Source organism: Aotus nancymaae, unplaced genomic scaffold (assembly GCF_030222135.1).
Source record: "Aotus nancymaae isolate 86718 unplaced genomic scaffold, 86718_ANA_hifiasm-v0.15.2.pri h1tg000036l, whole genome shotgun sequence".
Taxonomy (NCBI): domain Eukaryota; kingdom Metazoa; phylum Chordata; class Mammalia; order Primates; family Aotidae; genus Aotus; species Aotus nancymaae.
The window spans coordinates 53237208-53251862 of NW_026988450.1; the positions used below are offsets into that span (position 1 = coordinate 53237208).

General features: G+C 43.3%; 1 protein-coding gene across 1 annotated transcript in view; it reads right to left on the bottom strand.

Annotated features, from left to right (window-relative positions):
• Positions 1-6936: 6936 nt before the first annotated feature.
• The window catches only part of DPYS (dihydropyrimidinase), an 86887-nt gene continuing 79168 nt past the window's right edge, over positions 6937-14655 (bottom strand). The window contains exons 9-10 of the mRNA XM_021675644.2: positions 8668-8798; positions 6937-7338 (exon numbers count right to left, since the gene is read on the bottom strand). Coding sequence (XP_021531319.2) covers positions 8682-8798 — 117 coding nt within the window. The 3' untranslated portion in view covers positions 6937-7338; positions 8668-8681. The remainder of the gene's footprint in view (positions 7339-8667; positions 8799-14655) is intronic.

The window sequence follows — 14655 nt, forward strand, 5'->3', positions numbered from 1 at the left end:
TTCCAAAACATTTATAACTTCAGAAGAATTTGTTGCAGAAGTGTTTTATTCCAATGATTGCTGACATCTCATTCACCAGTAATTAACCCAAATAATATATTTGGTGAGATGGAAAGACTTACTGTTTAATTGGCTCATGAGAAAATTGGAAAAGAAAACAGCAAGGTCTATTTCTCAAGTAGTTTCATAAATTACCTGAGCAACAAAATTGTGCTTCTGTGCACCTCAAAGGTTAAAATAAGAAATAACTCTTTTTTTTTTTTGAGATGGAGTCTAGCTTTGTTGCTGAGGCTGGAGTGCAGAGGTATGATCACAGCTCACTGCAACCTCTGCCCCCCGACCAGGATCAAGTGATCCTCCCGCCTCAGCCTCCTGAGTAGCTGGGATTACAGGTGCCCACCACTACGCCTAGCTAATTTTTGTATTTTTAGTAGAGATGGGTTTTGCCATGTTGGCCAGGCTGGTCTCAAACCCTTGGCCCCAAGTGATTCACCTGCCTCAGCCTCTCAAAGTGCTGGGATTACAGGTGTGAGTCCCCATGCCCAACCAGAAATCACTCTTTAAGTCAACATTTTAGTTCGTTCTCATGCTGCTAATAAAGACATACCTGAGACTGGGTAATTTATGAAGGAAAGAGGTTTAACTGACTCACAGTTCTGCAGGGCTGGAGACTTACAATCATGGTGGATGGAAAAACAAACACATACTTTTTCACATGGTGACAACACGGAGAAGTGCCGAGCAAAAGGGGGACAAGCCCTTATAAACCCATCAGATCTCATGAGAACTTACTCACTATCACGAGAACAGTATGAGAGTAACCACCCCCATGATTCAATTACCTCCCACCACATGTGGGGGTTATGGTAACTACAATCCAAGAGGAGAGTTGGTGGGAACACAGTCAAACCACATCAATCAGGGAACTCACAGAAGTAAGCAGGAGGATAATAATCTATCTCTAGGGAACCTCTTTGTCTGAACGGTTTATTTTGCCTTTCAGCTTTGGTTTTGTAATTGTACTATTGAGCAGTGGTGGCCATCAGCTGTGACTCAGAGGAGATTGGAAGTTTCTAAGATGACAGCAGATGGTTTTGTCCTGCTTTGATGCAGAGCAATAAGGCAGTCAATCTCAAAGAAATAACAGTAGCTATCATTGATTGAGAACTCGCTTTGTGCTCAGGGCAATGTTCATTGCTTATGTCTTAGTTTCTCCCCCAAACCCAGGGGGTAGGTTAATATTATTCCCCTATTTTACAGATGAGACCTGTGAGGCTGAGCACATTTAAGTAATTTGCCTAAGTTACACATGTGGCAAGTGACAGAGAGAAGTTTTGAACCCAGCCAGTTTGATTCTAGATTTTGTGCTCTTCACCCTTCCCTACACCACAGCTGCACCTCCTCCCGCAGAGGTGAAGACAGGGAAGCTCAGAGCAGAGCTGTAACTTGCAGGAGCCCTACAGGCAAATGGTGCAGAGTGAGGACTAATGCCAGGTTTCTGTCAAGCCACCTCTGCCTCATGGGAAGTGCCCCTGACAGAGGCGCTGATGGATATGGGACAGCCCAGGAATGGTGTGTCCTCATTGACTCTGCTTCAGGTTCAGTTTCCAGATGACTGGAGGGCCAGCATGGCCAGGCCCCCACTGGTCTGTGGTACTTTCTTGGCAGCAGAGTGACCCCCACCTGGAAAAGTAGCCCACTCAGAGGTCACTGGCACCGTGGGTCTCTCCCACCCACCACTCACCAGCCTCCATTTCCCACCTGTGCTCTTGACTTTGGGTTCAAGAGGGGAAAACATCAAATTTGGATTCCATTCTCTAAAATAAAATGTATAAAAGAAAACAAGACGACCAACCTTCAGGCTGCTCCAAGAGAGACGTCCCTACCTGAATGCTAGATTTCTCATAAGGAATCAAGCCTGCTTCCATGATAACTGCCACTGATTTCAGAAAATCATTTCTTACACTTTGGCTTTTTGTGCATTAGTAATTGGAGAAAGTATTTAGCAAGACTGTAGAGAGGAGATGATACACTATCACTGGTATTGTTGGGGGAGGCTTGGAAACTCTTTTTACTGAAAAGGCTTAATACACCTTGGAAACTCCTTTCTGTGTCATTCTGTGTAGCCTGAAAGTTAACAGTTAATGGACCTCCCTGTGCCTCAGTTTCGCCATGTATAAAGTGAGGATAATCTCAGTGCTTGCCTCATATTGTTGTTGGAAGGATCACACGAACTAATGTTTGTAGAGTGGTTGGGGCTCATTAGGTGAGCCCTTAATGATTGTGAACTGCTGATATTTTCTTCTGAGCTCTGATGATGTTCAGGCAACTGTACATCATTCAGGAGTGGGTTCTTTCCAAAGTCTTGACTAAGAGATACATTAGAGGGGTGATGTGGAGTCAAATGGACCAGAATTCATCTCCTGGGCCACCCACTGACCTGCTGAGTGCCTCTGGGCAATTACTTAACCTCTCTCAGCTTTCATTTTCTCATCTGTTTAATAATAATAATTAATAATAATATTACCTTCATAGGGCTGCAGAGAGAATTAAATAATGGCATCTATACAGACCTTAGCACAAGTCTGGGCACCTAATAAAGGCCTAATAAATATTATCATTAAGACTCTATTGAGCACATTTATAGGTTTTATTAAAGAAAAAGCTAAGGTCCTATGTTCTTGTGAAGACTGCATTCTATCATAAGGCAGAAAAACAAAAACAAAAAAACTACTGCTTGAAAAAGCCCTGAATGCTTTCTCACTCCTGCAGCTGGTTATGCAAGCTTGCCTAGGCCCATAGAGTCTCAGAAGGCCACTCCCAGTGCCATTTATATTTTTACAATCACCATTGACACTAGGATGGCTCTTAAGACAAATGTAGTTCTGACCCCTGGACACAAATAATGATTTGTTGTAGTGTTACTTTTCATTCATGAATTATTCCGCTCCTCCTCCTCTGTCATCTTCTGTTCCCAAGATTAATTCATTCCCTCATCAAGGATTTACTGAGCACTGTTCTGTGCCATTCCCCGTGCAAGGCACTTGAGGAACAGTGGCAGCTGAACTAAGGAGTTTGCTTCTGTGTTTTATAAGCAGCTGGTGTTTAATAAATGATGGACACACTGCTCTGTTTCTTTTTTTTAAACTTGTCCACAGATATCCTCCAAAAAGAAGTAAAGGGAGAAAGTGCATTTGACAAAAATAAACCTAATTAAATATTTGCCTTCAGGGGGCTCTGTGCGGGAATGATGGGTATGAAAAGACTGACAGTTGTCGTGGGGCAGGAGAAGGAGACGAGGCTGACTGTCTACCACTGAGGGTGAGTTGGGGCTTTGCATGTGCCATCCCAATGGGTCCTTTCAACCATCCCGTGAAAAGGAGGAATTATTAATTACTCCTACTTTTTCAATAGAGAAACTGAGGTTCAGGAAGTTTATCTATCTTGCTCAACTGGTTCAAATCCCAGCTCTTGTGACTTTAAAGCCCCTAACAAGCTCTTGATCATTTCCCTACAGAATGCTGCGTCATGCACAGAGAGAACGGAGAGAAAAGGGTCTGCCATAGTTGTCCTGGATACTGACATTGGGACCTACTGCACCTGCACGGGTCACTTGAGAGTGAGGCTTTACCCACCCCCCTATTTCAGTCTGTGCTCCTACTCACACATCTCACAGTGCTAGCACCTGGGCCCCATGCCTACTGACCTTCTCCAGGCCCGCCTGACACTCTCACCCTGTGCCTGGGCTCACTCATCCTTCCCATTCTTGGCCATGCTTCTGCAGCTGCCAAAGGAGTTGGAACTACAAAGCGTGCTGAACTTCTCCACAGAAAGAAGAACAGTCAACTTCGGCAGTCTTTGGGTAGCACATCATTTATTAACTCACTGCATGGGCTGTTAACACAGTAATCATAGCTAACACTTGTTGATCATACAGACTGGGCTTCGTAACCCTCACAGTGTCCTTGTGTATTGGGCAGATACCCTTATCATTCTTCTCTTATAAAAGAAAAAATAGAGGCTTAGAAAAGTCAATTAATTTGCACAATGAAAAGGAGCTCAGCCTCATTAGCGATCAGGAAAATGCAAATTCAAGCTTCAATAAGATCCCTTTTACATGGATCAGAATGGCAAAATTAGTAAATTGGACAATATCTGATATTAAGGAGAATGTGGAGCAACAGAAACTCGTACGCTCTCTTAATGAGGGCATAACTCACCACTTTGGAGGACAATTTGCCAGCATTTAAGTGAGGAGAGAAAGGGCCCACCTTAGGATTCACCGATCCCACTTCTCTGTGCTGAAGGCATGTACCCTGGAGGAGCTCTCAGACTTGTCCGCAAGGAAACCTGCCCAGAAATGCCTATGACAGTGTTGTTTGTGATAGCAAAAGAATGGAAACAATCTAAATGTCTATTAAACAAGAGAATGCGTAAATAGATTGTGATGTAGTTATTACCATGGGATCCTACATAACAATAAAATAAATAACCAGAGCCAGGCCTATGAAAACAACTCCCAAACATGTTGACTACAAAAAAGCAGGAATCAATACAATACATACTATGTTGTGCTTTTATAAGATTTCAACAGTTGCCAACGTTTTTGGCACCACGGACTGGTTTCATGGAAGACAATTTTTCCACAGAATGGGGGTTGGGAGGGATGGTGTCTGGATAAAACTATTCCACTTCAGATCATCAGGCATTAAATGCTCATAAGGAGCACACAGTGTAGATCCTTGGCATGCGCAGTTCACAATAGGGTTCACACTATGAGACTCTAATGCTGCCACTGATCTGACGGAGGTGGAGCTCAGGCAGTAATGCTCTTCCGCTGCTCACCTCCTGCTGTGCAGCAGACCGTTGTCCGAGGGTTGGAGATCCCTGACATAAAAAACAATGTTTAGAAATATGCACATACGCAGCAAAGGTATAGGCTAGGTGTGGTGGCTCATGCCTGTAATCTCAGCACTTTGGGAGGCTGAGGTGGGCGGATCACTTGAGGTAATGAGTTCAAGACCAGCCTGACCACCTTGGTAAAATCCTGTCTCTCCTAAAAATACAAAATTTAGCTAGGCATGGTGGCAGGAGCCTATAATCCCAGCTACTTGGGAGGCTGAGGCATGAGAATCACTTGCACCCAGGAGGCGGAGGTTGCAGTGAGCTGAGATCAAGTGACTGCACTCCAGCCTGGTTGACAGAGCAACTGCGTGTCAAAAAAAAGAAAAAGGTACAAATGACGGGCACGGGAATAAAACAGCAGATCAGGACACTGGTTATCTTGGAACAGGGCAAATCACAGGGAGAGAAACACAGGGGAATTCAACTGTATTGGTAAAGTTTTTTCACACTGGGTGATAGGTTCAGAGACGTGGTTGTGTTAATTTTGATGCCTTTTGTATGTTTCAATAATCTCATATTTTAATTTTAAAAATTTCTCAAGGCCTTGTATTTAGTAAATAGAAGAGCCAAGTTTAGGGCCCACACTAAACACGTGATTCCCTCCCAATCCACCACAGTACCTAGGGAAGGAGGGAGGCAAAGGAAGATGAATGCAGAAGGGGAATGTTACTCATTCCACCTGTTCTTTGTGCGGACCTTGAAAATGCAATTGTTAGTGATAGATCTTTCTTTGTATAGCAAGGCAGTCTTGAAAACTATGGTATTAAATATTAATAGCTTGAATCGTGTTTTTCCATTGCTTTATATTATTATTTAGACCTGTCTTTCCATAAAAATGTTGCGACAAAATCTAATAAAAGCAACAAAGGGATTCCCACATTCATTTCTAATGTCCTTCTTGTTCATAAAGAATCCGATAGCTATTTCATTTTCCCACACAGATCTATCAAATAGATAATGATCTGTACTCTCCATTTAAAGCAGCCTTACACTAAAATGCTCCACAAAGTTTGTCCCTATTTTGTCAAGAGTTCTCACTAACTTCATCTATGTGAATTTGAGAACTGAGCAGAAACTACTTCACTTCCTCCCTTATCTGAATATTAGTAAATATCCATTGAATACTCATCAATTGCATAGCACTCTGCTAGATGCTGGTGAAATAATAGTGAACCAGATAGGCCCTGCCCTGAAGAAGTTTTCAGTTTCCTGGAGGAGGCAGACAAGTAGAGCAGGTATTATAAGGTGCAGCGATGGGTGTATGCTGGGCCTCCTATGGAGGAGCATGTTGATCTGGGTAAACCTCTTAGTGGGGTGCTATTTCAGCTGAATACCAAAGGATGAGTGGAAATTGACTTCAAAAGCAATTTAAATATTTCTTTTGAGAGGATTCAGTAGTCTTATTGTGGAGTTTCCATTGTCAACCAAAGCAGAGGAGAAAAATAAGTGTTTTAAGGTATCTCTTAACCTGAAAAACAAAAAAGAGCTGTAGTTTGAACCAGAAGGATCTTCAGGTGCAGCTCACCGTCCTTTCTTTGTGTGCTCAAAACAAATCACACCTGGGTAAGCTGAATTACTACTGTCCGTTGTTAAATGCACAAATACACTCCTAAGTGAGTGTGTTGGGGGCACATGCACCTGCAAGGAGAGCATAATTGCCTCGATTTTATTCCATGTTTTAAAAATCCCTCTTGACCTAGTTACCCAGGAGAAGAAATTTTAGCTTCCCTGCACACACAGAAGGATCATACCATAGACTAGGAAGTGTAGGGGAAGGAAGGCATTAACGCAGCCTCTTTCAGCCATGCTGATTCCATTTAATTCTCTCAAATCCCGCATTCATCATTGTGATTGGTTAATTTGCCTTGGACTTATTTTTAACTTGAGCATCTAATTTGATTTTGCCGAGACCAGATTTCCAAAAGTTGCGGAAGAGACGCAGCCAGGAACTCATGTTCTCAAATGAAAACCAACCCCCCAGAATCCCAATCCCACTAGTTAGGAGACACAAATAAATCAGATAACATGATATAAAATAAAGATCTCAATGTTTATTAATTGCAATGAAAAGTAGAATCACAGAGCTATTTTAAAACTAATGTAACCATTTTTTAAAAGAAAGTATTTAAACAAGAAAATGATTTTTTAAATTCAAAGTAAGAAATCTAGTACAAGCAAAGATGACATTTTAAAGTATCATCAGCGAATTTCAACACAGCCTTTCCATCACAATAATATAAATTTGTACCTTCAGTCTTATGCAGCAACAAAGACACAGTGAGAAAGACAGCAATTGCTTCTGAAAGAAAATCAAAGAAGCCTGGAGAGGTGATTTTTTTCTAAAGGATCCCAGGGAGTTGAATAGGGCCTGCTTCTCCATGGGCTGATGTTTGGCTGTGAAGGGAATGCCAGCCACATTTCCTCTGATTTTACCTTTGAAGAGAATGAAAGGAACTCACTGTAACATCTTCCCTTACAAAGAGATGCAGAATTCAAACCTAACCCCCAAGAAATGCTATAATCAAAGTAAACACTAATCCTGCTCCTATAAATGTCATTAATAGCATGTTATAGCATTCAATCACATTTCTTTCTCTTGCTAATCTTCCCCTGAATTTTTAACTAAATCATCCTGGATTAGAATAATTCCAGTAGTTTGAAAATGACAAAGGGGTGAGATTTTGGGCTGGATAGGCTTGTTAAAGACACAACATTCAATAATGAAAGAATATGGCATGTAGCACAGAGAGGGCTTTGCCATTCAAGCCCTCATTATCCAAATCCCTGCAAGAACAGGATTTATGCAGAGATCAGAGGTTGTGAAAATGTGAAAAGGTGCAGTGCCTGAGTATGTAGAAAGCCAGACCGTTGTCAACCTGTGCCTCTCATTAACACAAATGTCTAACCAGGTCCATTAGGTCAACCTCTGGGGTTAAGTCTGGTGCAGATGGCCATGTGTTAAATGTCTGAAAACATATCACACGTTTAAAAAAAATTAAGAGTCTAGTAAAACTGTCAAACATGTAGATTTCATGAAGTTACTGGAAGTGATGGGTTAGGGAGATGCTAAAGTTAAAGCAAAGCCACTGTTACATGGGGATCTGGCAGAGCAGGACCAAAAGACAACTGAAGAAAGAAAATTGATGAGGATGATGATACTAGGCACTTCAAAAAACACAGATCTGCATGTCAAAAGACAGAGAAAACTGATGAAGTGCTCAATACTTTTGCAGAAATGACCGTATCTGTAATATTATTCCAAAAACTAATTGTGAAATAATCAGAACTATCAAAGAATTTTCCCGAAGGATTATAGCCCTTGAAGCAACATTTTATTCATTTTTCATTCATTTTGAATTCTGGAACACAGTTGTATTTACAATATGAAGATCCATTTTTTCTAGATAAAGTCCTAATCCATTTATCAATTCTGACCATGAAATTGTACTCCCTGTCTTAAGTAGTTCCCTCTGTATATTATCAGCCTCCTGACTGCATCTTGCTCATAGTTGATTCTCCAAGGTTGTAACTGAATGTTTCCTAATATCTCAAAGAATAACTCTCTAGCAAGCCCAAGGCCTTCTACGGTCTGGAAGGCTTATCTAAGTGCTCTGCTTTGATCAGTCTTCCCTTGGCTCAGCTGCCCTTGAGTCTTCAATGACTGTTAAGCCTCTGATCTTGGTCTCTTCAACCCTTATGAGGAGAGATGTTAATTTCATATGCTCTCATGCAGGAATACTTTTCTTGCCCTCAGTCCCTTACCAATGGCACACACTTCAGTGGTGGGCCTGTTTCCTGGTCCCTGCTGTGGCGTCTTCCTTTGTCACTCTGGATTTCAATGTGGTGACTTCTCCCTTATAGGGTGCACGTTCCACGGGGGTAGGTGTGCAAGCCTGAAAGAGAACATTTCATTTCTCTCTTGTGATTTATTTTCTTGAGTTCAAAGTGTAGCTCCCTTATGAATTGTGAGAGCAAGAAAGGATCTTGTAAATTTATCACATGCCTCCCCATCCCCTTGCCCTTTCACAGAAATTCCCGGCAACCTTGAGTATCTGGATTGTCCCACTTTTTGTGGGTATTAATCTGCATCGGACACAGGACCAGGGACCCTCATCAGGGCCTCTGCCATACCCTCACGCCCTTCTGAGTCCCACAACGTTCTCCTACTGTCCTTTCCAACATCCTTTTTTTCTAGTTTCAAACCTACTCGCCTGAGTTTACAATGGTTCTTTGTACCTCTCCTAACACTCTCAGAGCAGTTGCTTTAGGTTCTAGCAATTTGTGTATGCTTTCCACTTTCCTGACTGTCTCTATGTATCGTGGATCTCCCACAGAATCTCACCTCTTCGGTGGCTGACTATGCAGCAGAACCCTCTGATGGATTCAGCTAGAGCTGTCAGTGCTTGAGCAGTTTTGAAATTGACACACACACACACACACACACACACACACAGACAAATAACAAATTATTGTGGGTCTCATTTTGACCACTAAAACTAATACATTGTAGTGATCAACAGTATGACCTTTATAGTGAGACAGTTCTAAGTTAGAATTCTCCATTTGCCGTTTACTACGTGTAGGAAACTGACAAGTTAATTAATACCTCCAGGCTTTTCCTCATCCAAAACCTGTCTCTCAAATATTTGAGAATTTCCAGAACCAAAGCATTTTCTTCACTCATTCAGCAGATACTTACTGAGCTCACACAGGCCCAGACAGTGTGCCAAACACCGAGGATACACACAGAACAAGGCCACAGCCCCTGCAGCCACGGAACTGGAAGCACAGCACAGTGTGCACTGAGCGCTCAGAAAACAGAGGGACCCCTGCCCTTCCCTCACCAGGCCAAGGCTCTGTCCACTTTTTGTATCTGTCTAAATGCTTTGCTGAACTTCCATTTTGACTCATTGTCTACTCAGTCCTTGAGCCCTGTCGTCGTCTTGAGGAAGACAGACACGATGAAATGAAGTGCCAGCCTCCCATTTCTGCCTTGGACCACCACATCTGAAATCTTAAACTCACCTAGTACCCCACTCTCTGGCTGCATCCTCCCTTTCAGGTCCTTGGTCCGTGTGTGTGTGTGTGTGTGTGTGTGTGTGTGTGTGTGTGTGTGTGTTTCCTCTCCTGGCTTTACTTTCCAAGCCAGACTGCATGATATATCACTTAAACCTGGGGTGACTGTACAATTTATCATCCAAACTAAGACACTTCTGAGAGTGAAAAGGACACTAAACATGATTAGCATAAGTATAATCCAGGCCCGTCCAGGCAAACCAAGATTATGTCCTTCTTTCAGTTCATTCCTGCCTGTCACCTAGAGGGGCTTGCTTTCTCCCTGCTCCTCTTGGCATTTGTACTCAGCAAAGCCCATGGCATATTTCAGTCCAATCTTCAGGCTCTCCTGCAGCGAGCGCCTCTGGGGCGTGTGACCTAAGTGAGCAGACTTTTGTGCCGCCCACCGTGCGCTGTGCTGCCCTCCTCAGATTCCCACTCCGTCTCCCTCTTCCTACAACACTTCCTTCTACCTACACTACTTGCGCTTTTCAGCTGTTCACTTTTTGTCTCTCTCGGACTCCTTCCTGGGAAGTGACTGCCCATGCCAGTGACTCAGGCGGGGCCATCACACACAGGGCCCGACCTCCTCACTCAGGGCTGGACTTGCTGTACAGGCTGCTCTATCACCAAGAGGATGCTTCCCCAGAACCCAGCCTGCAGGCTCTGGGAGCATGCACCACCCACGCCAGGCACATGGGAATCCTTCCTGCTAGCTTCCAGTCAGGGCCATGCTTTTGCATGGGCTGGGCTGCCGTCTCATTTTTGTGTAAGTATCTCTGACTTCTCTTTTATCACTCAGTCTAGGAAGCTTTAGCCCTCTGTGCCGTATCCACTATCTCCCTTACCCCAGGTTTCTGGAATGATCTGTTCACTTGTCAGTCTCCCCTAGCAGAGAGAGGACCCGTGTGCTGCTCTGTTTCTGCCTTACAAACACTCAATAGATATGGGTAGAAGGAAATTTGGGGAAGGGAGGTGTGAAGGTGACTTCCCATCTAAGCTTGCTTTCTTCTTTTATGGTTTGGCTGGGCCTGGGCTGACTCAGTTTCCCTCATGCTCTTTTGCTGTGCTGCATCATTTATCTGTTCTCCAGGCTGTACTTTTCTTTATCTTTTCTTTTCATTTTTGAGACAGAGTCTCACTCTGTCACCCAGGCTGGAGCGCAGTGGCGCAATCTCAGCTCACTGTAACCTCCACCTCCTAGCTTCACACGATTCTCATAACTCAGCCTCCCAAGTAGCTGAATTACAGGCGCACACCACCATGGCCAGCTAATTTTTGTATTTTTAGTAGAAACATGGTTTTGCTACATTGGCCAGGCTGGTCTTAAACACCTGACCTCAAGTCATCCACCTGCATCAATCTCCCAAAGTGCCTGGATTACAGGCGTGAGCCACTGAGCCTGGCCTGGGCTGTACTTTTTCTGTGGCCGACTGTCTATAAACTGCTTTCTGGTTGTTCAGTCACAGAGCCAGCCATGACTGGCTTGTCACCCTGGTCACGCTGACCATCACATGTCTCTGATCTGACTGACTGGGGTCTAACCTGTGCACAGTCTCTCTTGCCTGCCTCTGAGGCTCTGGGCAGACCAGGTCTGCTTTCCTCTCAAAATGGCCATGGATAGGAGCCATGCCTGCATGCACACCTCAGAAACAAGCAGCCTCCTCTCAGGAGTCTTGTGCTGTCTTACGCTCCACAGTCTTTCCCTTTGATAGATAAGTTGATGGAAATCAAAGATAACAAGTTCTAGTCTCAAGCCTCTCAACCCTTTTCACCTCTTAATATTTGCTCATCCTTAGAAGTGGTTTACATAAGCTCTACGATGGTTAGACTCACACCTTCTTCATCTTTGTGTTACCTGTCGCCCCTGGCATTGTTCTCTGGGCATGTTTTAGGACATCACTAGATGTTCACTGTGACAAAATGGAAGAGTGATGGCGCTCTTTCTGCAGACTCTGAAACCATCACTGCTGTTATTCAGAAGTTCAGCTGTACGTTTGTTTTCTGAGTAGACTTAACCTACAACTCTTAGCAATCCAAGTCTCATTCCTTCTCTCTAATGACAATGGCAAACCTCCGTCTGAAGCATAAACTGTCCAGCATGACACAGACCCCAGCATATGGCAGAGCCATTGCTTAATGCATGTAGTTGACACTAGCAGTCAGGGTAAAAATAAAATGAGCCTCTTTCTCTGGCATCCCAGATGAGTATGGTGATAATAAAGACTCCATCCCTATTCTCCTGGCTAAAAGCATACTAATTCTTAGAGGACATTTATGCAGCATAAAACACATAGAAAAACCAAGATGAAGAAACAGAGTATTCTGGGTTGAACAAAGAGAGCAGGTTTCTTTTCTCACCTGTTGGGACTCCGTGTTCTCCTAATGGTCTTCCTGCCTCACTGGTCAGCCTTCTCAGGCTCCACTGATGCTTGCTCTTCTCCTCCACCTCTGAAGATTGGTGGGCCCAGAGCTCTATCTTAAGCCCCCTTTCTTCTCTAATACAGTCTCCTTGGTGACCTTAGACTCGCAGTTTTAAATCTATATGTTATGATTCCCAAATTTTACCTCCAGCTTTAATGTCTCCTGTTCTCCAGACTCCTTTATCTCCTTTGTGCTCATTGACTACAGCGCAAAGAGGTGTACAATTGTCTCAAACACAACTAGAACTTAACCACCATGGATTACAGTTGAAACAGGTAGAACATAAGCTCTTCGTGATTAGACTGCTGTCATACCAATGCCTATATCCTTAGCATCTAGAATAGTGCCTGGTGCTCCACAAACATTTGTTAAATGAAGGGAGATTTCTTGACTGTAGGACTTCTTGAAACTTTTTTTTTTTTGAGATGGAGTTTTGCTTTTCTTGCCCAAGCTGATGGCACAATCTCAGTTCACTGCGACCTCCACCTCCCAGGTTCAAGCAATTATCCTGCCTCAGCCTCCTGAGTAGCTGGGATTACAGGCATATGCTACCACGCCCAGCTCATTTTGTATTTTTAGTAGAGATGGGGTTTCTCCACGTTGGTCAGGGTGGTCTTGAACTCCTGACATCAGGTGATCCACCCGTCTCTGCCTCCCAAAGTGCTAGGATAACAGGCATGAGCCACCACACCCGGCCAAAACTTTTTATGCTATTGGGCAATTGTATCACCTGAGGGTAACATCATCGAAAATTATTTGACAGCTTTCTCAAGGAATACTTCAGGAGACTCAAGTCCTGTCAACATGCTATTGGAAGGCTAATCTGATTATGGCATCTTTTTTTCCCCTAGTACATGCTGGTCAAGATTAGTTATCACACCTTGACAGCACTTATTTCCATCTTGACGGTATCACAATCGAATAAAATGGCTTGAGGGTAAAACCACATGAGAGGCTGTTGCTGTGGTTTGATTGTTTGTCCCCTCTCAGACTCATGTTAAAATTTAATTGCCATTGTAACAGTATTAACAAGTGAGACTTTTAAGAGATGGTTATGCCATGAGGGCTCTGCCTTCATGAATGGATTAATGCTGTTATCTTGGGAGAGGATTCCTTATAAAATGACAAATTTGGTCCTTTTGGCTTTCCCTCTTCTCCTCTCTTTGCCCTTCTGCCATGTGATGACTTCCTCCGTCAGATGACACAGCAAGAGGGCCCTCTCTAGATGCCAGTCCCTCATTCTTGGACTTCCTAGCCTTCTGAAATGTGAACCAATAAAGTTGTGTTTGTTATAAATTACTCAACCTCAGATATCCTGTTATAGCAGCACAAAAGGAAACAAGTAATACAGAAGATATAGATGGTGCCTCAACTAGCAGGACATTGGTGGTTTACTTTGTTAGATGAGAGTTGAACTTGAATTCTCAGTATTTGATAATACTTGTCATTGTGACAAGTTAACAGAGAGACAGAAATGAGAATTATATAATATGTGGTTCTATAAATAAACAATTGCAATTATCATTACACTTTCATAACTGCAGAAGTGCTTTTTGATGAGGTGACCAAGGAAAAAGAAAGACATAAGTTGATAGAAAATTTAATCATATTGGGCTGGGCGCAGTGGCTCATGCTTGTAATCCCAGCACTATGGGAGGCTCGGGCAGGCTGATCACTTGAGGTCAGGAGTTCAAGACCAGCCTGGCCAACATGGTGAAACCCCATCTCTACTAAAAATATAAAAATTAGCCAGGTGTGGTGGCCTGCACCTGCACTGCCAGCTACTCAGGAGGCTGAGACAGGAGAATCACTTGAACCCAGGAGGTGAAGTTTGCAGTGAGGTGAGATCATGCCACTGCACTCCAGTCTGGGTGGCTGAGTGAGACCCTGTCTCAAAAAAAAAAAAAAAGAAAAAAGAAAAAGAAAGAAAGAAAGAAAAGAAAAAGAAAAAGAAAATTTAATCATATTGACTACTGAGATGGAATGTGCTGGGATGCTAAATTTTTTTTTTCTTTTTTTATTCTTTTGAGATGGAGTCTCACACTGTTGCCCAGCCTAGAGCACAGTGGTGCAGTCTCAGCTCACTACAATCTCCGCCTTCCAGGTTCAAGTGATTCTCCTGCCTCAGTCTCCCAAGTAGCTGGGATTACAGACGTGCACCACCACACACAGCTAATTTTTGCATTTTTAGTAGAGAGGGGTTTTCACCATGTTGACCAGGCTGGTCTCGAACTCCTGACCTCAGGTGATCCGACTGCCTCAGCCTCCAAA